At 43.1% G+C, this 24126-nt stretch overlaps 1 protein-coding gene across 1 annotated transcript; it reads right to left on the minus strand.

Moving 5' to 3' along the window:
* Positions 1-526: 526 nt before the first annotated feature.
* GSTO2 (glutathione S-transferase omega 2) lies at positions 527-24103 on the minus strand. Its single transcript, XM_040623945.1, has 7 exons — positions 22977-24103; positions 17584-17694; positions 17212-17320; positions 14931-15153; positions 13674-13775; positions 1798-1904; positions 527-818 (listed from the first exon to the last, which is right to left on the minus strand). Exons 2-7 carry the CDS (start codon positions 17612-17614, stop codon positions 659-661), a joined length of 732 nt encoding a protein of 243 aa, XP_040479879.1. The 5' UTR covers positions 17615-17694; positions 22977-24103; the 3' UTR covers positions 527-658.
* Between the last annotated feature and the right edge of the window lie 23 nt (positions 24104-24126).

Below are 24126 nucleotides of genomic sequence, written 5' to 3' on the forward strand. Positions count from 1 at the left end.
AGGCAGGATGTCGGCTATAGAACATTTTGTGAGCCATCCTGAGCCCTGACAGCACCGGTGAAATCCTGACGTCGTTAGTCCGGGCGGACAACGGGTGTTTCATTTCCTGCTCTGGAACTCTTTCAGTCATAAGACCCTCGGTGTCTCCCTGGCCCACGCCTGAGTGGGAACGCGAATGACACTCACGCACGCCCATATGGACGGCAGCTTTCGTGTGCCAAATGGAGAGCATTTGGACCTGGAGTGTTTTCTTCTTCCTCCTCTTCTCTAGCTTCCTGCTCACCAGGGAGGTTGTGGACGGTGCCAATCTGGGGTGATGAACATCACTGATGGGCACGCCTCGAACCTCCATATTAGCATCAGCACCAATAATGTGGAGGTCAAACTGGGCCAAAGGCCAAGGAGCCAGGAGGCACTCAGGCTCCCAGGCTAATGCTTGGACATTAGCACTGGGCACTAGAGATTTCTAGGGAATCATGAGAAGGTATGGGCCAGAAGAGTCATACAAATGGATTATCAGAAAGAATACATTTTCTGTCTCCACGTTTATTGGGAACCTCAAAGAAAATGAACAGAGATTGACTGACCCACCAAAACAATTTCTGATGCAGTCACGACATGCTTGGGAATTCTGGATGGTGAAGGGGTGGACTGGGGCTCAGCAAGGTAGCCCATAGTCAAAGGCATCAGGGTTGTTCTGAAAATAAAGATTCAAGAAGCCCAAGAAAATGTTCTTATCTATGAGAAGAGCACACACTGTGGGGTCCTGCTTCATGGCTGCTGTCCAGAGCCTCAGTGCTGGCGTGTGGTTCAAACAGCTGCAGGACAGGAAAGAGCCGTTAGCTTGTCTGAAAGGGAGGCCATCGGGAACCGTGGCACGCGTTGCTTTTTAGATTCGCAAGACACAAAAGATCGGTTTATTTGGGCCACAAAGTTATCTCAGTTACCTTATTATCAACTGATCATGACCATATATGGAGGAAAATCTTACTTTGGAAACAGCTGTGTGCGTTTTGAATTACAGAAGTTGGTGCTTTTAACAACACCGTCAAAATACCTGTGGACCGATTGCTCCGGAAAAATAAAGTGTGTGGGCTTCACTGTTCACCCACAAAGAGACAACCCCCTGTCATTCTTAGATTTCACTTTAAGGAGTTTGAAAAAAGTAAAGACAAGGAGTTTCCAAAAACACTTCTTAAAAATCAGCAAAACCATCATCAAACCTTGAAATAATGGAGCTGACCGAGCCCTTCCAAAGTTGGATCAGGAAATGGAGATTTAGGATATACACGCGACTTGCTCAAGACAGTACAACTGGTGAGCGGGAAATCCAGGAGGGGAGGGCTCCAGGGCCATGGTTCCGTACTCCGTCCCCAGACAAGACAGGTTTTGGTAATGTTTATGTTGACACATAGTTTCGAATATCTAAATATGTTCTATCTGACCTTCCTTCGGAGACAGCCAAAGTGGGAGGTGCGGGAGAGCACTGCTGGGTGGATTCGAGCCCGCACATTGTGAGGGTACAGAAGCGGTTCTGTCTCAGCACGACCTGCTTCCCCCTTGCCAGAATTGTCCGGCACCCACCCTGTGACTGGCCGGGAGTAGAGCAGGTGCCCACACAAGTTCAACGTCTCTGAGCATCATGGGAAAAAAGCCCGTGTTCTGCCTGGGGACCCTACACGGTCTCCCTGAGTCCACCGGGTAATTTCTTCTACTTTAAACATCCCTACATTTCCATGGTGAATGGCTGGTCACTCTGTTTGTTACCCAGTGCAACCCCACAGTCAAATGTCTTACTCGGCGATTCCATATACATCCAGCCGCTCAAACCAGGGCCAAAAGAGGTAATCGATCATGGATATACAGTCTCCACCAAAGAAGATGGTGTTCTGATAGCCAAGAATCTAAAAGTTTAAACAGAACAAAAGCAAGTTAATTTACTTACTTGCTGACATATTTATAGATGCTAAATACAGATATCAAATTGATTCCCAAAGAGGGAGAACCAAGGCTCTGATTCTCCTTCCAATTTGTTACACAATGTGTCTGCCCTTTTCCTGAGGTTTCCTCCACTTCCTTTAAGGCCAAACTCCCAGCCATGCTCAGTCCCTCCCCCCTTTCAGCACTGGAACAACGGAGTGGCTCATCTGACTACGGAATCTGGAGGAAAACCCAGGCAGAGGGAGCACAGCCCTGATCTCTTAGCCTCGAGAAGGTTCCTCCAAGTGCTAAGCTTTCCAAGGAGGAGCTCAGTCCCTGGAGACAGGGGCCCTGCCCCACACCAGCACTGCCCATGACTGAGAGGGAGGGCACCTCGTTAGCAACCCTGCTTGCTGCAGTTGCGATCCCCATTTTCCAGGATCCACTTTATCCATAATTAAGGGGATACCACGGTCTCTATAGGTCTTCCTCTTTAGACTTATTTCCTGATTCAAAACTAACACAGGAAAGAGCAAATGCTATTGTAGTGGATGCCCTCAAATCTCAACACTGTCTTTATATTTTCTTTTTATCTTAGCTCTTTGAACTTCACACTTTTTGGCCACTCAACACTACCAACTTTCTACATTAAAATAGAATTTCTCATTTCCAAATGGGACAAGTTTACCCAGATAGATGGACCGTAAAGCAAACAGATATACTCTTAACAGACAGCCAAAATACAGTAAAAAAAAAAAAAAAAAAAAAGTAGTTGAAAAATTTAAAAGCAAAAATGCTTAGTAGAGGTTATTGTTGGGCCAGGTCTTTCCAAAGAGAAAAGTACGGTGCCAATTACCTAATTAAATCAAGCAAACAACTCTCTCTGACCCATATAACTCATAGTCAACTACATACTTCCCTATAGCTATAGAGCCGGCTTCCTATGTCCTTTATCTGGATTTCTATATTCCTGTCTCTATTGCTCAGGCTTCACTGCTCATACTCCAGTTTATGGACTCTCTCATGTAGTCTGCAGTTGTAGTTAAGAACGTCAGCTCAGGGGCAGCCAGACCTGGTCCTCCTATTCAAAATGGAATCCGGGCAACTTACCTACCTACCTCCTCCTCCAAGCCTCAGTTTTCTCATCTGTAAAATAGCGCCCACCCCAGAGGTTATGGTGAGGAGTGACGTAATCATGCATGAATAAACATAAGCTCTTACGATGAGAAAGCACAGAGACGTCTGAAGTTACATCTAGAAAGCAGACGCATCTCTGACAGAAAAGATCGATGGATCAGGTCCCCCACCCACCACCCCTCTCAGTGGAGAAAGCAAATCTTGTTGCCCTAAAGTCCAAGTTTTCATTATCCCCCAATATGGCGCGGAGGAGTTCCCGTGACTAGTGTCGGAAGTCTGAAAAAACGTTAGGTAGCATCACTTTGTTCAAGAAAACGAACAGGATGGTACTAAACCAGTGGAATCTGGCCAATGAAAACTCAAAACAGAGGCTATTTTAAGGCATAAGGAAAACAGATCTGAGTACAGCAGAAAGGAACAAACTGTTCAGTTTTTATGGATTCCAGACAGCATCCAATCTTCTTTATGCTCACAAATGGATAATAATTACCGAAACTTTTACCCTGGCTTCAAAACATATACCTCCAGCTTATTATTGGCCTTCACGGCACAGACGAGAATGAAATCTAAATCGATCAGCCCTGGAACATCTATATAGCTTTTCTGTTTACAGAGCAGCAGTGCTCCTGGGAAAGTCCTTGTCAAAACAGATCATATATGGACATTTATTGGAACCCATGATAGGTCCTTTGGTAAAGTAATATTCTGAAAGTGAATAACTGCTTAGTAATTGGTATTTATTTAGTATATACTTTTAAAGCTTTTTATTTACTCAAAGTAGGAGTATGTCTTTAATATACATGATGTTATAGATACAATTAATTCCTTTTTTTTTTAAGATTTTATTTATTTATTCGACAGAGATAGAGATAGCCAGCGAGAGAGGGAACACAAGCAGGGGTAGTGGGAGAGGAAGAAGCAGGCTCCCAGCGGAGGAGCCTGATGTGGGGCTCGATCCCATAACACTGGGATCACGCCCTGAGCTGAAGGCAGATGCTTAACTGCTGTGCCACCCAGGCGCCCCATAGATACAATTAATTCTTATATAAATACTCAAAGTAAGTCAAGCCCTATCGAAGTACATGGTACAATAGAAAGTCAAGATGAGCATATGGATAAATAGGTGAGGCATCACTTATCCTCTGCCAGACTCTCCCACCCCCAAAATACATATTCACATTCCCTCGGACTTTCTTCTTCTTCTTTTTTTAAAGATTTTATTTATTTATTTATTTATTTGAGAGAAAGCAAGAGACAGAGCCCGAGCAGAGGGGTAGGGGCAGAAGGAGAGGGAGAAGCAGACTCCCCGCTGAGAGCAGAGCCCAATGCAGGGCTCCATCCCAGGACCCCAGGATCATGACCTGAGCCAAAGGCAGACACTTAACCCACTGAGCCACCAAGGCGCCCCTCTTGAAATCTTTAAGACCCTCAGTGGGAGAGCTCCCTTCCATGTGAACCTGATAACCTTCCAGACATGTGCAGTGGCCTTTCCCTTGACAATCACAGAACATCAGTATGGGCGGGGTCACCGGAACTCCTCTAGTGGGACTCCCCTCCCATTGTACCATTTATTTACACCATGCTCACTACACAAGGGATCAGAGATGCAGTGTAAAGAAAAATGTATAGCATAAAATATTAAAATGGAAAATAATAAAACACTAAGATGAGAGAAAAACAAAAGTTAGAACAGAAGGTCAAAACAAGGAAGGAAAATGACATCAAGATATCAAGCCCGGGGTCCTGCAGAGTTCCTTAAATAAAGCTTTGAATTGACTTGAGTTTCCTGGCAGCTGAAGGGGAGAGGAAAACATGCTGATGAGCGGGGATGGATTCTCGCCTCTCCGGTGGAAGCACAAAGAGACTCTCGCTTTTCAGGAGAGGAAACAGCCCCACGGAGTTAAAGGAGCTCTCTGGGTCCTGCAGAGCTAAGACAAAAACAGCATTCTCCTTATTTATTCCCAGAGGAGAGCCAGCCCTTGTGTCCCTGAACTTCAAATATGTAAATATAAGGACTCTAATCACAGCAGCTTTGCCAAGCCTCTTGTGAATTGTTTGTTCTTTAAATTTAAGTATCAGCAAGAAGCTGAGAATCAGCAAACTCTGAAAGCCTCTGCCCCTCTACAGCCAAGGCTGGCCCAGCTGTGAGCTTCCCTGTGAGAACTGCCTCCCCAGTCCTATTTTCTCTCTCAAACAGGGGCTCAGGGGCTTCGCCAGAGCACCTACCCCACTGGGAGATGAGACTAAATCACGGTCAAAACAAAACAAAACCTTATCAAAATTCTCTCCTGGGATGCCTGGCTGGCTCAGTCTGTAGAGCGCAGGACTCTCAATCTCAGGGTTAGGAGTTCAAGCCCCCCGTTGTGTGTAGAGATGACTAAAACTAAAATTTTTACAAAATTCCTTTTTCCTCTTCTATTCCATCAGTAAGAACGTCTTCAGGCAACTCTACTAAAATAGTTCTCCTGTGTTCTCAGTTTAAACTCAGTCGCTTTCTTACAGCCAGTTAGCATCTCTAACAGATTTTAGGATAAACAGTAAAATAAGACAGTAGGATTTCCACCCGCTGAGCATGAAAAAGCCCGGATGCAAGAGCCCCTTGTCTCTTCTTCGAGGGCCTCTCGGGCTCCCCCAGGAGGACCCAAAAGAGGTTCGCGAGAGACAGAAGGTGGAAGGAAGAAGCGCGTCGGGCTCCCCCCAGTGGCCATCGGTGGTGAGGCGCCCTGGCCATGGCTCCCCCAGGAGGTTCACCAAAGAGGTAAGAGAAATCTATAAGTTTTTGGGAGAGACGCAAGATCATAAGCAGAAGCAAATCCCAGACTTCCTCACACGAGGCATTCTAAAAAGCTTCCATCTTGGAAGCTTGGGTAGTGAAGCTTGGCATCAGCTTCACCAACTGTGCTCAACCCGGAGAGGTCTCTGCCCTGCGCCACTGTCACGGCCTCCGCCCGGTGGCTTGTAAAGGCGCTGCTGTCCTTGCTGGAGAACAGAGAAAGCGTTTTTTCTTGATGGAAACGGTTCCTAAGAAGCAGCATCCACCCCCGCACCCTTACCCCCTCTCATCGCCACCCCACCCCCCTCACCCCTCACCCCTGGCCCTCTAAGGACACAAAACCACCTGCCAATACAGAAGCAAGGCGGGCCCTTCCCCAGAAGCAGCAGAAAAACACTCAACTCCAGGGCAGAAATCCTGAGTCCATAAAAGTAAGAGAAGGTTCTCAAGATGTCAAATTTCAGGTTCCTGTTACACTGAATGGAGCTGAGGTGGCGCTAAGGAGAACAAACCGATTCCCTGTTAAATGAACCAGCGGTACGGAAACAAACTTGGGAGGACATAAAACCATTTCTCCTCTGGAACGAAGCCTCAGAGGTGGGGTCTGGGACAGAACACGCCCCTCCTGCGGCTCCTCAGTTATGACCTGGAGTCCCTTATGAAGATTCAGAATGCCATCTGTCAACATTTGGGGATTAAAGGACCATCCTGAAAATTCTACGCTGGACTCCTTTTAGCGGACGTCCTCCTTTCGTCAGCATATATGTGTACAGTAGTAGCCAGGGAAGCGAGGAGGCCAACGCTTGACAAGTCGAACACCTTTACAGTGATGGATGGTGGATGGAAATACAAGTGAATGTTTTTAATTTCCCCTAGATGGGAAGATGACTTCTTACCCGTAAAAGCTGTGGAAGAAATCACAACAGGAAAGACCTATTTAGCACAATATTGTTAAATGTTGTATTTCTATTATGTACAAAAAAGATAAGCCAGACTACATGTTAAAAACAAAAGAAAAAAAACCACGTGTTTTTGAAAAACAGGCAAATATCCTTTATGTATAAGGAACTCATTAAGAGGAACTTCTACAACTCAACAAGGAAAATCAGGAAGATCTTAATAGACAGATGGGTAACAGACCATTTTCACAAACAAAACACAGAGAGATTGCGTAGATTTCAGGGAAGCTCATCTACTTCACTACCAATCAAAGAAATACAAATTAAGTCAGCAACGAAAAACTACTGCTTCTCTCCAAAGCAGGCAAATATCTTCTTTAATGAAATCTCCCCACAGTGAAAAGGGGAAGTGCAAAGAGAATTTTTATATACTGCTGGTGGGGGAGCAAACAGCACAAGTCTTTGGGGAAGCAATTTAGCAAACACAGCTCAAGCCTCTCAAAGTTCATACCCTTTGATCTGGTAATTCCATTCCTGGAAGTCTGACCCAAGGACATTCTCAAATAGAGAAAATGTTTTTTTATGCAAAAAAAGCTGCTGTTTCTTGCAACACCATTCAGGACGGTAAACGACTAGAAACTCTAAATATTCCTGATGGGGTGCTGGATAAATAACTCCAGTTTATACACATGGCAAATTATGTAGACTGAAAGTGACCTTTCTTCTATTTTTAAAGATTACACATGTAATACAGAAATACATTCTCATTATTTAAAAAAATTCAAATGCTAGAAAGCAGTTTAAATGACAAAGATCTGCCCTTCCCCATCCCTGCTTTTACCCACTTTTCCTTCCCATCCCAGTACTAATCCCTTTCCCAGTAGCAGCCTCTATTAGGAGTGTGATGTGTATCTCTCTAGGCATTTTCCTGGACATTTATTTACATGGATACGTACACCTGTGTACATCTGTTTTCTTCTACAAAGAAGGGATCATGCCATCTGTACTACTGTGTAATTCACTTAAATATTTCTAGGCAATCTTTTCATGTCCGTACACATGAATCTACCTCATTCATTTTAAACTGCTGTACAGAATTCCACAAGGCGAACATCATTTATCTAACCAACCCCTGTCTAATATACATTAAGGTTTATAATTTTTCACCCTCATAAATAATGCTTCTCTAATAAACGCTCTTATACATATAAACAAGCATTTACAGATATATTATAAAAATATGGGAAGATCTTTACATCCTAATGGTAACCTAGTTCTATATATAGGACAATTTTAATTGCATAAAAATACACATAGCAGAAAAGAACAGGAAACAAAAAGTCCAAAATGATACCTGTAGTTGTTTCTGGGGACTGGGATTATGGATTTTTTTGTCTGAGTTTCTATATTTTTCTGTATTTTCCAGAGTCTCTCTAATGAACAAGTATTTCTTTACAATTGGAGAAGAGTAAAATTAAGCTCTAAATAATAGGAATAATTATTATTCTATTATTTACATGGTGGTAGATGGTATAGCAGAAGGCTATTCACAGAAATACGGCAAGTATTAGTTTACCTAGAAAGCAGCTGTCAGAATTGGACAACGGATGGAGTTACCAAAGTCACAAAAGCACTAAAACCACTCAATTAGCCACTGTCAATAGAGGATAATCACTTCCGTGGTGTGGAAGGATGGCGGTCACGACTAAAAATGACATATTAGTAGACACGCTAGATCAGCGAGCAAACCCAAGAGAACTGACAACATGTGTCCAACATAAAAACTTGTACATAAATGCTCACAGCAGCATTCTCTGTAGTAGCCAAAAAGTGGAAACCATCCAAGTGTCCATCAAATGTTGGATAAACAAAATACGGTATATCCGTACAATGCAATACTATTCAGCCGTAGAAAGGAATAAAAGATGAACCTTGAAAACATTATGTTAAGTAAAAGAAGCTCAGGAAAGGCTAACATTGTATGTTTCCATTTATATGAAATGTCCAGAACAGGTAAATTCGTAAAGACAAAAAGTAAATTCGTGGTTGCCTATGGCTGAGAAGGTTTTGAAGAAATGGGAAGCCAAGGCTAATGACTAAGGGATTTCTTTTTAAGATGATGAAATGTTCTAGAATTAACTAGTGGAGATGGTTGCACAACTGTGTAAATACACTAAAAACCACTGAACTGTGTACTTGAAAAGGGTGAATTTGTGGTATGTGAATTATGTCAATAAAGCTTTTATAAAAAATAGCTAGTAACAATGAGTTTAGTTTGTAGACACGGTAAGTTAGTTGATAACAAGATAAATTTAGCTTATAAATAGTTTGCCATACACAAAAGGCTATAGAAAATTATTTTCAGTGAACAATTAGCCAGATACAAACTTTCTTTCCTTCCTGTCCTAGTGACATCAAAAGAGAAACAACTAAGCAACATATAAATAATTTCATTATTGAAGTTAATAAAAATTAAGAAAGAAAAATAGCAAAACTTAACCAAGACGATATCTAACTGGGCACAAATGTATTCTTTCTGGAGAGGAGAAAGGACAGAATAAAAGTTAAGGTTATGGGAGAAATTTTGAATCAAGAAAATATTTAACCAGAGATGCTCTTGGGGGTTGTAAATACAACTTATACAAATTTGACCTCATGCAAACAGCTGCACACACAAGGCACGTAATCAAATTTGGCGACAGGGGAAGCTTTGTGCGGAGATACCACAAGGAGGTTGGGGAATGCCAAGAATTAAAAACATCAAGTGTCCTGTGGCCCCCGAAGCTGAAGGCCTCCAGTTACTAGGCAGGTTGTCACTCACTCAGGGTTTTTCCAGAGATATCTCTGTTCCCGCCCTTCTCATTCCCTTTTACTGAGTTCTGCTGATGACTAGCAGGAGATCAAACAATAGCCAGAACACAGATTTCATTATGCACAGAAACACTGAATTAGAGCAAACTTCTGAAGCATCAGAGAAATCTGGCCAAATCCTGTCTCTCACTGCCCTTGAGCTGACTGCCTCCACAATGAAAACATTTAGAATGAGGGCACTGGCAAAAAGGAGGAGGAGGAGGAGGCGGGGAGGAGGGGGAGGGGGAGGGGGAGGAGGGGAGGAGGAAGGGGAGGGGGAGGGGGAGGAGGAGGGCCAGCAGTAGCATCGCTGAAAGGTCTGGTACATTCAAATCCACACAGATAAAATGAAGCTGGGCTCCAGTGCTGTTCTGATACGGTGAAATCAATCACAAGCATTAAAAAAAGAATAAAGCTAAAAAGATGAGTACCGCTGCGACGGATTCAGTGAAGACTAGAAAGTTGGTTTGAAAACAGAAAGTGTGGTTACGGAATGACATCCCTGTCGTTTTAAAACTCACGAAAATCCCCAGAACAGGAAAGTAAGCAGGGAGGCTGCTGGTTTGATCATGAAAACAGCAGTCATGCATCTCAAAGAATTGTGAACCTATTACAGAAAATGTGGTTATAGAACAAGCACGATTAACATTTAATTTTGATGAAACTATTTTTTAAGAAAAAATTTTAGGGGCGCCTGGGTGGCACAGCGGTTAAGCGTCTGCCTTCGGCTCAGGGCATGATCCTGGAGTTATGGGATCGAGCCCCACATCAGGCTCCTCCGCTATGAACCTGCTTCTTCCTCTCCCACTCCCCCTGCCTGTGTTCCCTCTGTCGCTGGCTGTCTCTAATAAATAAATAAAATCTTAAAAAAAAAAAAAAGAAAGAAAAAGTTTTAAAGTCAGGGCATTTACGTCAAAAGAAACTGTCAGAGTTTAAGGCTGTAAATTTGCTTGTGAATAACATGGCAGAAGATGATGTGTCGGTGTCCTAACTAGCTTATCCCTCAGAAGGACCATGTATATTTAATATACTTTCAGCTCACACAAAATCCTGATTATGCAAAACCACGTAAAAGAGTCACACAAGTCAGGGAACATTCTCTATCAAAATTATTCTGACAAGTTTCTATTTCACTAGACTCTCCTAGAGTCAATATACTGGTATTTAGAGGATTGGATCAAATAATTCAAGCTAACTGGGCATGTTTCAGATTCTGATATTGCCTGCATTGTAGTTATAATTCTTGCTAACAATGGGACAAAGCCACATTCGAATCAAACAATGTTGAATGCTCATTTACTCAAAGGTCCTTAAATACCATCAGTGAGAGCTGCCTAAACCTGGGCTAGTTAACAGGTTATTTCTAGGATTCAGCTACTGAAGATAAAGCAGAAATGTGTTATTCAGTGATGTGCCAGAGCTGACCAATCACCGATCACATCTCTTCTCAACCCCGAGCTTAGAGACACAACATGGGTAGGTCAAAATCAGCCTTGGGAGGGAGTATGTACACCACTGAAATCAGAAAATGCTATAAATCAGAGCTTCTTTTTCTTCTTTCTGAGGGTCTGTCTTATATGATTATTCGTTCCATAAATACTGCAATGGTACAAATCTAAGATAGGTAGCTGGAAGTGTAAATAAATTTAATCTGCTTCCACTTGACAAAGGTCAAATGGAAGAATACTGATAATCAACTTTCCCTTAAGGGGGTGAAAACAGCATTCTGATAGCTGCCAACAGAGTTACAACCCACCCATCACGGGAAAGTATCAGTTTCTAGAACAAAGATAAAGGAAGTCATAGAACCACCTTCCAGATTATTCTAGAGGTAAGGGGTAAGGAGCTGTATTACTGCCAGGTTAGGGAAGGATCTGCCGTCAGAGATTGCTCCTTGCCTACCCTACCCAAAGCCACTTTCCCCTCTTTCTTACAGGGCCCTGATTTCATCCAAGGTGTCCCCAGCAAAAAGACTACATTTCCCAGCCGCACCCCCCCCCCGCCCCAGCACATAGTTATGCTACAACTAAGTTCTGGCCAATGTGATTTAAGTAGTCATTGAGTAGGAATTCTGAGAAAGCCTTTTTTTCTTTTGCCTTTTATTTTATTTTATTTTATTTTATTTTATTTTATTTTATTTATTTGAGAGAGAGAGAGCATTCATGCCCACGAGCAAGGGGATGGGCAGAGGGAAAAGCAGACTCCCCACTGAGCAGGGAGCCCAACATGGGGCTCCATCCCAGCACCCCAAGATCATGACCCCAGCCAAAGGCAGCCACTCAACTGACTAAGCCACCCAGGCGCCCCCTGGGAAAGACTTTAAATAAAGGGGCATGGCCTTTTGCCATTTTTTCCCCTCCGTTCTCCTTTCTGCAACCTGGAGCTTGGATGTGATGGCTGCAGTTCCAGCAACTATCCTGTCATTTTGAGGATGAAAGGCTTGTACTAGATGACAGAACAGATGGAGAGAAAGATCCTCAAACCCTAGTAAACATTAAAAAGCTATCAAAATAGCCCTATCCTGCACTACTTCTGGCTTTTTTGTGTAAGAGAATAAAGCCTTATAAAATAAATTTACGGTAGGTAGGTTCCTTTTACTAGCAGCCAGACAAAATCCCTAACAAATATAAACCTTAGCTTCATTGGCAGAAGGTACAGAAGCTATGCAGAGCTCCTTAAGGAATGTAGTGATTCAGGGAAAGAAGAAACTCATCACATGCCTTTCCCCCTTCCTTGCCAGATTTTCTTTTCTCTTCTTTTTCCTGGAAATGACATGATTTTATATATTGAGAAAAAACCCCAAAGAATATACAATAAATATTAGAGCAGGATACAAAATCAATATGTGAAAGCCAGGTGCATGTCCATACCCTATCAACAGAAAATCTGAAAAAAAATTAAGAAATCAATTCCATATAAAATAACATCAAAAAAATATCTAGGAATAGATTTAATGCAAGATGTTTACATTGAAACTACAGTTTTAAAATTAATTAGAGAAGATAAAAATAAATGGAATCAAAACAGTATGGTAGTGGTACAAAATCAGGCACATAGATCAGTGGAACAGAATAGAGAGCCCAGACGTAAATATATTTATACCAGGAATTTGTATGAGGAATATAAACTGGTATAGCCACAACGGAAAACATTATGGAGATTTGTCAAAAAATTAAAAATAGAACTACCATGTGAACCTGAAACTCCACTTCTTGATATATTATCTGAAAGAAATGAAATAATTATCTCGAAGAGATTTCTGCACACTCATGTTTATTTTTATTGCATCATTATTCACAATAGCCAAGATATGGAAACAACCTAAATGTCCTGTGATGGGTGAATGGATAAAGAAAATTTGGTATGTATGGGTTTTTTTTCGCTATTTTTCTCATTTAAATTCAATTAATTCACATATAGCATATTATTAGTTTCAGAGGTAGAGTTCAACGATTCATCAGTCTTATAAAACACCCAATGCTCATTACATCACACACCCTCTAATGTCTATCATCGTTACCCTATCCCTTCATTCCCTTCCCCTCCAGCAACCCTCAGTTGGTTTCCTGTGATTAAGGGTCTTTTATGGTTTGTCTCCCTCTCTGATTTCATCTTGTTTTATTTTTCCCTCCTTTCCCCTATGCTCCTCTGTTTTGTTTCTTAAATTCCATGTATGAGTGAAATCAAATGATAACTCTTTCTCTGATTGGGTTATTTCACTTAACATAATACCCTCTAGTTCCATGCACATCATTGCAAATGGCAAGATTTCATTTTTTTGATGGCTTAATAATATTCTGTTGTGTATATATATATATACCACATCTTCTTTATCCCTTCATCTGTCAACGGACATCTGGGCTCTTTCCCTAGTTTGGCTATTGTTTCCTTGCCAAATTTTCAAGAATAATTCTATAGCAGGTGAGCAGAGGGCAAGCACCCACAAGTTAAAATTAGATGACTAGTAGCTGAACTGATCAAAGACCAGCAGAAAGAATAAGTGTGTGAGAGCAGGGGTTGTCACAGTGACCAGGCTAGGGACCGTGCATTGCTTCTTCCCCTGTATCTGACCAGGAGAGGGGCTCTTTTTGTACCTCTTCAAGGTTGCAGAATTCCTGACGCAGGGCCAGCTTCAGATCAGCGCATTCTCTCCCGCATCTCAATGCTACCAGACACTCCTTGGTCAAATGCGGGACCTAATCAGAGAACACAGGTTCTTAGTGGAGAAGTCTGAGGAAACTCTGTGCTCCTGCTCTGCCTAAAAATGTAGCCAGAGGGGCGCCTGGGTGGTGCAGTCGTTAGGCGTCTGCCTTCAGCTCAGAGCGTGATCCCGGCGTTCTGGGATCGAGTCCCACATCGGGCTCCTCCGCTGGGAGCCTGCTTCTTCCTCTCCCACTCCCCCTGCTTTTGTTCCTTCTCTCGCTGGCTGTCTCTATCTCTGTCAAATAAATAAATAAAAAATCTTAAAAAAAAAATGCAGCCGGAGCTTTATCACTCCAACTTAACAGGCCAACACCCACATCCAGGCTCCCCCATCTCCTCGAAGGGTCATCCCTATGGTTCCAGAAATCCACTGTCACAGCACCATGGTAAAACAGGGTGCTTTAAAAGGGGTTCTCCAGCGCTCCTTCTTTGCTCCACTACTCCGTGCTGTACAATCTTAGGCGGGGCACTTAACCTCTCTAAGCCTCAGTGTTGTCATCTGGAAAATGGATACAATAACAGTACCCACACTAAAGGGCACCTGTGAGCATTAAATGAGTTAACCTTTATAAAGCAGGTAGGATAGTGCTTGGTACGGCATAAATGCTCAAGCTATGTCAGCCACTGATGTCCTGGAGGCCTTTTAGCTCTTTTCAAAGAGCTCTATCATAAAATTTCCCCATCCTTTTTTCTTGTATTATCAAGAGGTCCCCCCTTTTCTCTCTTCTTCACATTTCCTGGACAGTTGGCACTGTTGCTGCGCATAAAGGGCAGTCCCCTTTCACGTATTCCCTTCTTCACACCACAACATTTTTTTACCTGAAACTTTAGACATATTCCCTTTAACACACCACCAGTTCTCAGCTCTTTCAACATTCCTACCTTGAGTCACACGGTCATAACTGTGCCATAACCATACCTCTTGACACTGCTAGTTGAAATAGAAAAGAGCCTATCAGTTAAGCCTTTAATTTTTAAGATTAGAGGTGACAGCCCTACTATTATTCCATACTAGTTACCCTCCTAAGATGCAGGGAGTATTAAAACAATGTGACCAATGATTTCGCTTTAAAAAATGAACTGCAGTTTGGGAAAGACGTACAAAGTAAAATGGACTGTAAGTGACTTTTTTAAAAAACCGGATATACCTTATAGAATAACTCCAATAACATCTTTTGGCGAGCCCGCTCATAAGGGTCATATGGATACAGCTTTCTTCCAGGATAAGCATCATCCAGGTACTCACAAGCGATGACAGATTCGTAGATCAACTGACATTTGCTGTTCTCCAGGACAGGGATTTGGCCAAAAGGGTGCTTTGTATAGTACCACTCAGGCTTGTTTCTCAGGTTAATGTTGATAACTTCATGTCTTAAAAAGCAAAGGGAAAACAAGACAGAACAAGAATGAGAGGCTTACGCAGGCAGACACTCATCCCGAAGACAGAGGCAACCAGTTTATAAAATTTAAGTTTGCAATAAGTTTTCCAAAGTTTAGGTTTTTCCAGAGAAAAATACATAGCAACATCATTGTCTCCATTCACATAGTTAAGATGTGCTAAATGTTTTCTCTGCCTTGTCTCACACGCTCCTTGTGATTCCTGGCTCCAGGAGTTTGAGGCTCCTGCCCATGATCACTGCGAGGAAACAGCAGAGCCACACTGAGAGCCAGGCAGTCTGACTCAGAGCGCACACACTCAACCACAGCATTCCAGAATTTTGTATGTTTTAAAGCTTGCAAATGCAAATCTGATATTAACAGGTCACAACAGAATATGGTAAATGTTAGCAGTTATGAGCTTGAATTCTGGCATCAGAGTGCCTGGGGTCTGGGCAGTCTAGCTTGTGATGTTGGCCAAATTCCTTAACTGCTCTGTGCTCAGTGTCCTTAATTGTAAAATGGGGGTAATAATTGTACCCATCTCTTAGCATTGTTGTGAGGACTGAGTGAGTGGGTATGTCTAAAGTGCTCAGGACCGTGCCTAGGTATATAAGCATCAATAACCTTCTTATTCTTCTCATTATTAATTATTATTAGAGGCTCAAGCCTATAAAGTTACCAAAAGCACTCACTTATGTTTAAAAAATTAAAGGAAACAAATGAGTATGTTCTTTGCTCAGTCAAGGAGATGGTCTTAAATCCTAAAGCAGTGGTTTTCAACAGGGAGTGATCTTGCCCCATTCTGCAGGGACACAAGTCAATGTCTGGAGACATTTTTTGGTTGTCAAAGCTAATGGAGGGCAGGGATGCTGCTAAATGTCCAACAACGCACAGGATAGCACCCCACCCCACCCCACCCCAACACACACACATACACACACACACACACACACACACACACACACACACACACACACAAAGGAAGAACTACCTGGCCCAAAATGTCAATAGTGCCAAGGCTGAGAAACCCTGTCCTAAAGAAATACTTACATTCGTTCCTAAGCTATCAGTTTGTCACTAAGGGTAAAACATCGGGCTACTGTTATTTTAAATAGGTAACCTTAGGGCCAAGGAGACTTGAGCAATAAGGGGGAATCTGGAAATACATTCCATATACACTCAACAAAGCAGAATTACATAATTTTGTTTAAAATTTCTCTGTATTAGCATCTCTCTGACATGAATCTGAAACGCTGAAGTCATCCCTTAAAGGACGGGCTCTCCAAGAGTCAAAACCTCACTTCAGCTTTGAGGCCAGCTGCACCCCCCCCCCCCGGCCCTATTCCAGACAAGTGGCTCTGCCTTCCATGTCCAGACCTCCTCGGCAGGTGCTGGTTTTACAAAATTCCTTCTGGAAGAAAATGTACCTATTTCTCAAGTATGTCAGAACCTTCAAGACGCCTCTTGACCGAAGTTCTTTCTATGTCATTGTTTGGAACGATTTGTTCATTCATTCAAAAAATATGTTTCAGCACCTACCTTGCACCAGGCTCTCTTCTAGCTCATGAAGGAGAGACAAAGCCCTACCCTCAAGAACTCACACTGGGCCTCGGCGGCGGGGGCAGCGGTGGAAGTGGGGCTGGGTAGCGCGGAGGAACGAGGGATAAGCACAACCGTCGGAGGCGGGAAGCGCCGCGCAGAGCGAGCGCACTGACGGCGCCTGGGGCGCGGCCCGCTGGCGGGAGCCTCCGAGGGGGCCCGGGGAGCCGCCGCCGCGCCCCGCCTTCAGCAGCGTGGCGGGAGGGAGCCTTCGCCCCGGAGGCGCCGTTAGCTTTGCCCCGAGCGGTCCTGAAAGTTTCACGCACAGACCCGGCTCCGAAGAAAGCTCGGCGGTTCAGGACCGCCCGCTACAGAACCCGCCCTTGGCTGGCCATTTACTGACTTTGCCTCCGAAGAAGGGGCACAAGGAGCTCCTCTGAAGTGTGAGCAGGACGCCCCAGATTTTGAACACCCCGCACGCCTGTGCGGATCTGGCCTCCGGCTTCTCACCTGATGCCTTTGGCCCGGAGGACAAGGCGCGTCCTGTGCGCGTAGGGGCAGAACCTCATGCTGTAGATACGGATCAGGCCCTCTGGGACCGGCCCCGGGGGGAGGCTTCCTGCGGGGGGAGGGGAGGAGGCAGGGGCCCGTAAGCCCACGGGGAGAGGGGCTCACTCGCCTCCCCGGGACCCCAAGAGAACTGCGCGCGCCCCGCCTCCCACGTCCAGGACACATTTGTATGTGGCTTTTGTGCAGAGGATCCCTTCAAATCCCTCCCCGCCGCGCTGGCCTGGGGGCCAAGGCCGTGCAGCCCCTCTCCAGAGCCAACGTTCCCAGCCACGCGGCGCCCCCAGTCCGGGGACAGCTGTCGAGGGCGCTCACCTTTCCCCAAGGCCCTAGTCGCATCCTCCATGATCTCCGAGCGTCTGCGCAGCGTGGAACGTTCGCCGCGGCCGCAGGCTCCGAGGACAGCCGCGCTCCAGCGCGCTCCTCCTGCCCCAAATTCAATTTTTGAGCGACTGAGCTCGGGGGTGGGGGTGGGGGTGGCCTGTAGGGTGGCGAGGGGGATAGAGGGGGAGTGATCTGGGAGCTAGGATAACTTAACCAAGAGAGCACATCCCCCGATTTGGAAGCCTAAGAGTCGGAAGTGGGCAAGAAACCCCTGAAAAGTACCCCTTGCCTTGAACACGTGGGTAGCGCATTCACTGGGGTCTCTCCACATAAAAAAATCCCTGCAGAATGGGCATTTGAACTCCAGCGTGTCTTTAAAGGGAGTTTAATAAAACTTGACCGGGGTAATGATATGTTTTCTTTCCAATCCTAAGCCCTCCCTCCTGCATCTCTAAGACAATTGGACACAACCTCCCTATAATGAGTAAGATTTGTTTGTTTTATATAAAGCCAAATTTCCTCAGGATGTAGCAGATAAGTAAGAAAAACTTGTTAGTGTTGAGATCTTGCATAACCCTGGGAGTGAGAGCCTCCTTAAATTTTGTGCCCTAGACCCGACCACACTTGCTTCCTCTTAGTTAGGGCCTCTTTGTGAGCTTTTGCCCCAGTTATGGAAAACAGGTGATGAATAGAGACATTCTTTACCTAGAGTCAGAAACAAATTTGTGAACTTTTACCAACCCCAGCATACATTTCAGAGAAAACTCTTTCTGATGCTATGGAAAACACAGCCAACAACCTAGCAACGTGAGGCCACTAGGATAGCTCTTCCATCTACCTTACATGAAAGAGGTATCTGGTCTTTGCTCAGGCCCTGATAGGCTGAGATCCTGAAATTCAGCAGGTGGTAAAATAATTCCTTTAATTTTACACTACTTAGTTGAAATGGGAGTTGCTTGTCGATGGATTATATAAGATTGACAGGAAGAGAAGGAAAGGATGTTATGGTATGTTCCACTCACACTAAAAGATTTCCATTGACTACCTTATTTGATTCCCATGACTACTCAGTTAGGCAGCTAGAATTATTCCTAGTTTACAAAATAGAAAACAGCCTCAGAAAAATGAAATTACTTGCCAAATGTGACCACCTAGTGAGGTCAAAGAACTTTAAAAGTCTAAAGCCTGACTTATTGTCTTGACCTCTAAAGGTGGTAACAGTGTGAAGAGGAAAGAATGTAAGTCCTGAAAAAGATATAGCACATAATAGCTGCTCAAATGTTAGTTGAATCTAAATAGCTTTATTAAAATGACAGAACCTAATTATGTAACTTATGAATGGGTAATTCCAATCTATCCAGAAATTCTTGGTTAATAGGCTAACATTTTTTTCTATTGAATAAGAATCTTTTAAAATCTTCAGAATAGTGACTCAGTTACATTTTTTTGCTAAGTCAGAGTGACTTCATGTGATTTTGAGTAGTTGTCACTTTATAAGAATTGGAGAATGGCAAAAATGTTTGAATAAATGTTCTCTGAAAATAAAATGTGTATGTATCAGCAAGACATCTGGTATTGGAAAAGATGAATTGACTTGCTATGCTAACAATTTTGTACTTTGGGAGACATAACGTAATAGGACGACTACTGTTTTGGAGCTAATTCTGATCAAGAAGAACAAACTGGTGGTAAAATGAAAGCAGAAAACATAACCATGTCATGGGGGAGCTTCTGGAAGACAAGCGGATGACTCCCAGGCACACAAATGTATCCCACAAAAAGGAAGCGGATTTCAAAGAGTTGAGAGAAAATATATCCAGATTCTAAAGGGAGGGTCATAAGAGGAATGTGAAATCGTTAAAACAAAAATAAATGATTACTTACATGTATTTGGTGCTTTATGTGTACTCACTCATTTAATCCTTAAAATAGTCCTATTAGAATTCTATAATTTCTTTTTGAAAGATAACTGAGCTGATGTTGGCACGGTCAAGTCACCTGTCAAACACCTCCCAACTAACAAGAGATAGAGCGAGGATTATGAAGCCTAGAAGTTCAACTCCTGGGCACACTTTTCTGTAAAAGTCAAGATAGTAAATACTTGAGGCTTTTCCAGCCATATTGTCTCAACTACTCACCTCTACATTTTAGAGTGAAAACAGCCATAGATAATATATAAATGAGTGGGGGTGGCTGTGTTCCAATAAAACATTATTTAGGGATGCTGAATTTAAATTTTATATATATTTTTAAAAGACTTTTTTTAGAGTAGTTTTAGGTTCACCACAAAACTGAGAATATATGGAGATTTCCCATATACTCACTACCCCTACATAAACACAGCCTTTTCCACCATCAACAACCCCATCAGAGAGGTACATTTTTACACTCGACAACCCTGCCCCGATACATTATTGCCCAAAGTCCATAGTTTTCATGAGGGCTCACTCTTGGTGAATTTCATATAATTTTCATGTGGCACAAATTAGGATTCTTTTTTTGATTTTTTAGAAACCATTTAAAAATGTAAAAACCATTTTTCACTCTTGGGCTGTACAAAAACCGGCAGTGTACTGGATTTGGCCTGCTGGCCTTCATCTGCCCCTCCCTGCTCTATATTGACAATGATTGAATTAGCAATGGACAAACTGAGAGTTCCAATTGTAAAGTAGAAGCTTAAAGAATCACCTTTATACTATGCTAGAAGAGAATGTATTTCCGACTTTCTTCTCATTGCCACCTTTCAAGGGAAATGAACTCTAAGATTTGGAAGATATTATTTATTAAAAGTATATGTGTGTATGGGAAGTCATGCTCTAAAATGGGAGTGTATTTGGTGTAGTTAGAAAAGAACAGACAGAACAATGGAAACATTTCTTCTGAAGGGAAGCAGTATAGTATCAAGATTCTCACTTGGCCTTATATTTAAACCCTGGCTTTGGCACTTAGGCAAGCTCTCTAACCTCTTGGACCTTCATCTTCCTCATCTGTAAAAAGAGAACACGAATAGTACGTACTTGATAGGTTTTGAATATTGAATGAAATCGTGCACATCCTCAGTATAGTAAGAGCTCAGTGTACTTGAAAATTAATGACTAATATTAGTGAATAAGAACACATTTAATAGCGTAGTGCACTCCAATTTTGTATCTATAAAGATGAAATGCACTGCAATTCTGCTTTGCCAAGCACATTAGAATTGAAATTCAACTCAGAATACTTATTTCACCAGTTACCAATTTAATGCCAGCTGAATGGGTTGAATGCTGCAGGCTACATTTCAGTAATGTGGTTTTTAATCTTACCACTGAATGCTATGGTTTCCCTGGAAAGATTTTAATTACGACCTTTAGACTTACCTCTACTTCCTTTTTAAGAACCAATATCTACCTTTTTGAAATCCTGTAAGCAAACTTTCTTTCTTATGTTATTATATCATGTTTATACCTCTATTATACTGATTCACTCAAGCAAAAAAAAACAAAAAACAAAAAACCCAAAACAGTAATAGCACCACATGAAACCTACTCCAAACCATTTCTAGCTACCTGAAATATAATCAGATCTGTTTTGAAAATGTGGGAAACTTCAGTGATGGGTGATAATGACTCAAGCCTTCTAGGAAAAGAATGCCACTGCAGAAATAATTTCTTTACTCTAATTACACAAGTCTCTGCTTCGAGAAAAGGAAAGAAAGTGGAGTTTGCCTTTTGCAGTTTTTAAAATCTTCTTTTCCCCACACCAATCTCTGACAGTAGCAGAAACCGGAGGACATTCCTCTTAATATTTCAGAAGCCTAATTTACACGAAAACTTATGTTACTGGGTGTTCAAAAATTGTTCACCAAGTTCAAAGAGTGAGATAAATAAGAGAAAAGGCTCTATTGTCAAATAGGCCTAAACTCAGGACTGTCTCCAGAAGTTAGGATCACAGGGAATCCTGTGTTCTAATGTCTTTGGGACTTTTGTGTTTTATTTTTATCGAGATATAATTGACATACAGCTCTGTATGAGTTTAAGACACAGAGCACAGTGACTTGATTTACCTAAATTGCATAATGATTACCACAATAAGTTTAATTAACATCCATCTCCTCATACGGGTATAAAAAAAATTTTTCTCCCTATGAAATCTTTTAAGATCTACTTTCTTAGCAACTTTCAAATACACCACACAGCAGTGTTAAATATAGTCATCTCATTGTACATTACATCCCCAGGACTTACTTATAACTGAAAGTGTGTACCTTTTGACCACCTTTACCCAATCCAACCCCCCCCATCTGCAATATATCAAATAAGATCACTAAAGTTATCAGAAGTGGGACTTCATCTTCCCATTAGGGAAAAATGAGCCAAAGGAGGCTTTGTTTTTAAGTACTGGATTCTGCTTTCCTATCTTATTTCTCTTTACAGCTTGGAGGATCGAAGAAAAAAACTTTAAACATTTTAATATTGATAACATTTGAATGAGCAAAGACAGATTTTCAAGATCCTGAAATTAGCCAAAGTCAAACGTTTGTAAAATACTATCCTCTCCTGGCTCAACCTCTAAATGTTAGTGAATGAAGACAGACCAGACCCTGGCAGAAGTGTAAGTAAGCTCTTATCTCTGAATGACTGTTAAAAGAGTTCAGGCTGGATTTGAATCACCTTTTCAGCATTTACTAGCTTGGTGACCTTGGGAAATACACCATTTTCTATGTCCAGGTGTCCCCATCCATAATTTAGAGCTAATAGTAACAATACATTCTGTGGTTTGGGGAGGATTGATTCGGATACTGGTTGAGAGGCATTTCGTATCTAGTAAGCATGTTTTTTATTAGCATTTGAATGTAGCAGGAAAGTCCCGTAAGTACTCACAAAGGGAGGACTTTCCCGTGGACCAAATTCCCCTGACTGCCAGTGCCCTGTAATGTAGCTAACCTAGTGGCGCCCAATGCAGGATGAGAGAATTCCTGATCCGAGGTCGTCTTTACCTGTCTCCAGCCAAATCAGAAAAATAAGAACAATTTAGTGAGGTTCTTTTTTTTCTTGAAGCTAAAGGGATTCGCTTTAAAGACCTTGTGCTTTTCTGGATGTTAAAATCTTTGATGAAACTTTGATGAAGATAAATTGTTGGATTTTTCTTTTAAAAGTGTTAGGCAAACCCGAAATTCCTGAAAAATCCCCAAATCCAGAATTGACCTCAAACCCCTTCTCCCTTTCAATGCCTCGCAGACCGGACAGACCCACCCAGCGGAGGTGATAAAGAGAGACACCCCGAAGTAGCTCCGCGCGCCCAGCGGACGGAACCGGATGCGGAGCGGAGGCGGCAGCAGGGGGCGGTGCCAGCAGAGGGAGGCGGGGCCCAGGCGGAACCCGCCCCTCAGAACGCTATCCTACCCGCCAACCGGCCGCGGCGCCTGGAGATCCAGCCAATCCTTAAAGCCTTTGGAAGCTCTCCGGTCGAACGGTACGAAGCTGAGCCAATGGGCGGCCGCGTTACAGGCTGCTGGACACCGAAGTGGCAAGTCCTACCCGTGTCTGTGGCTGGCAAAAGTGGGAGCCAGGTCGTGGCTGGCCGTGGTACCTCTGCGCCCGGGTCTACATCCGACTGAAAAATCCGCCCGCAGCCGACCCGGGCCTGGAGGGTGGGGCAGGCGGACAGCGGCAGAGATGGGTCCGCCCGGAGCCTGGGCGTTGGTAGCGGCCGAGGGCAGCTCGCCTTTTGTGAAGTCAACCGGTTCTCACTGCCTCTCAGGGTGCGGTGCCCAGATCGCCTGCATCACCATGGGGCGGGGGGAGCATTTCAAATGTGGACCTCGCAGCTCACCCTGGAGCCACTATGTCGGAAATCAAGCGGTGAGCCTTAGGTGATTGTTATGCGCTCTTACGTTTGAGTACAGGAAACGGTAATAGGGCGGGTCGACAGCTCCCTGATTTTGATAGTAGGAGCAGTGTGCTGGCTGTGTTCTCCAGATCTTTCTGCCAGCATCTTAAGGATTCACAACTTCGGGGTCTTGGTGAAATCATCTGTAGAATGAAATGATGCTCTCCGACCTACCTTCTTTTCATGGAGGTGAGGTGCTGATAAAAATTAAATAGAAGCCCAGTGGGCTATGGAAGCATATGGAAGATGGCATGAATATTTCTGAATTACTCATCCAGACTTACACTGAATTGATGGATGTAGTCTTCACACTATTTAATTATATCTATGGGATGCCTGCTGTGTACCCAGCACGGGAGTTGGTAGGAAAAATTTGAAGGGGATACAGATTGGAGACTGGGAGACCAAATAGGAGGACAGCTAGTCACCTGACTTTGAGGTATATGAGTCTGGTCTTCAGTAGTGACAATGGGAATAAGAAAGTGAGGTTGATAGAAAGAATGAGGAATTGAAAACTTGAGAGGGCAGCTCTTGAAACAGGGTATCCAAGTGGAAATGTCCTATGGGCAGTAAGAAATCTAGGTTGAAGTCCAGTTCTCACCAGAGATGATGACTTAGAGGTTTTCATAGATTATGAATAAAGCACAGAATATGATAAAACCC

Source organism: Ursus maritimus, unplaced genomic scaffold (genome assembly GCF_017311325.1).
Source record: "Ursus maritimus isolate PB19 unplaced genomic scaffold, ASM1731132v1 scaffold_7, whole genome shotgun sequence".
Lineage (NCBI taxonomy): Eukaryota > Metazoa > Chordata > Mammalia > Carnivora > Ursidae > Ursus > Ursus maritimus.

Bases quoted from the DNA above. Each gene is read 5' to 3' on its own strand.
- GSTO2 (XM_040623945.1), bottom strand. From the start codon at position 17,614: ATGGAGGATGCGACTAGGGCCTTGGGGAAAG. The intron at 15,154-17,211 runs GTGAGAAGCCGG...TTGCTTTTTAAG, and splicing joins CTCCGGGCCAAAGGCATCAG to ACATGAAGTTATCAACATTA. The intron at 819-1,797 runs GTAAGACATTTG...CCTGTCCTGCAG, and splicing joins GATGTATATGGAATCGCCGA to CTGTTTGAACCACACGCCAG.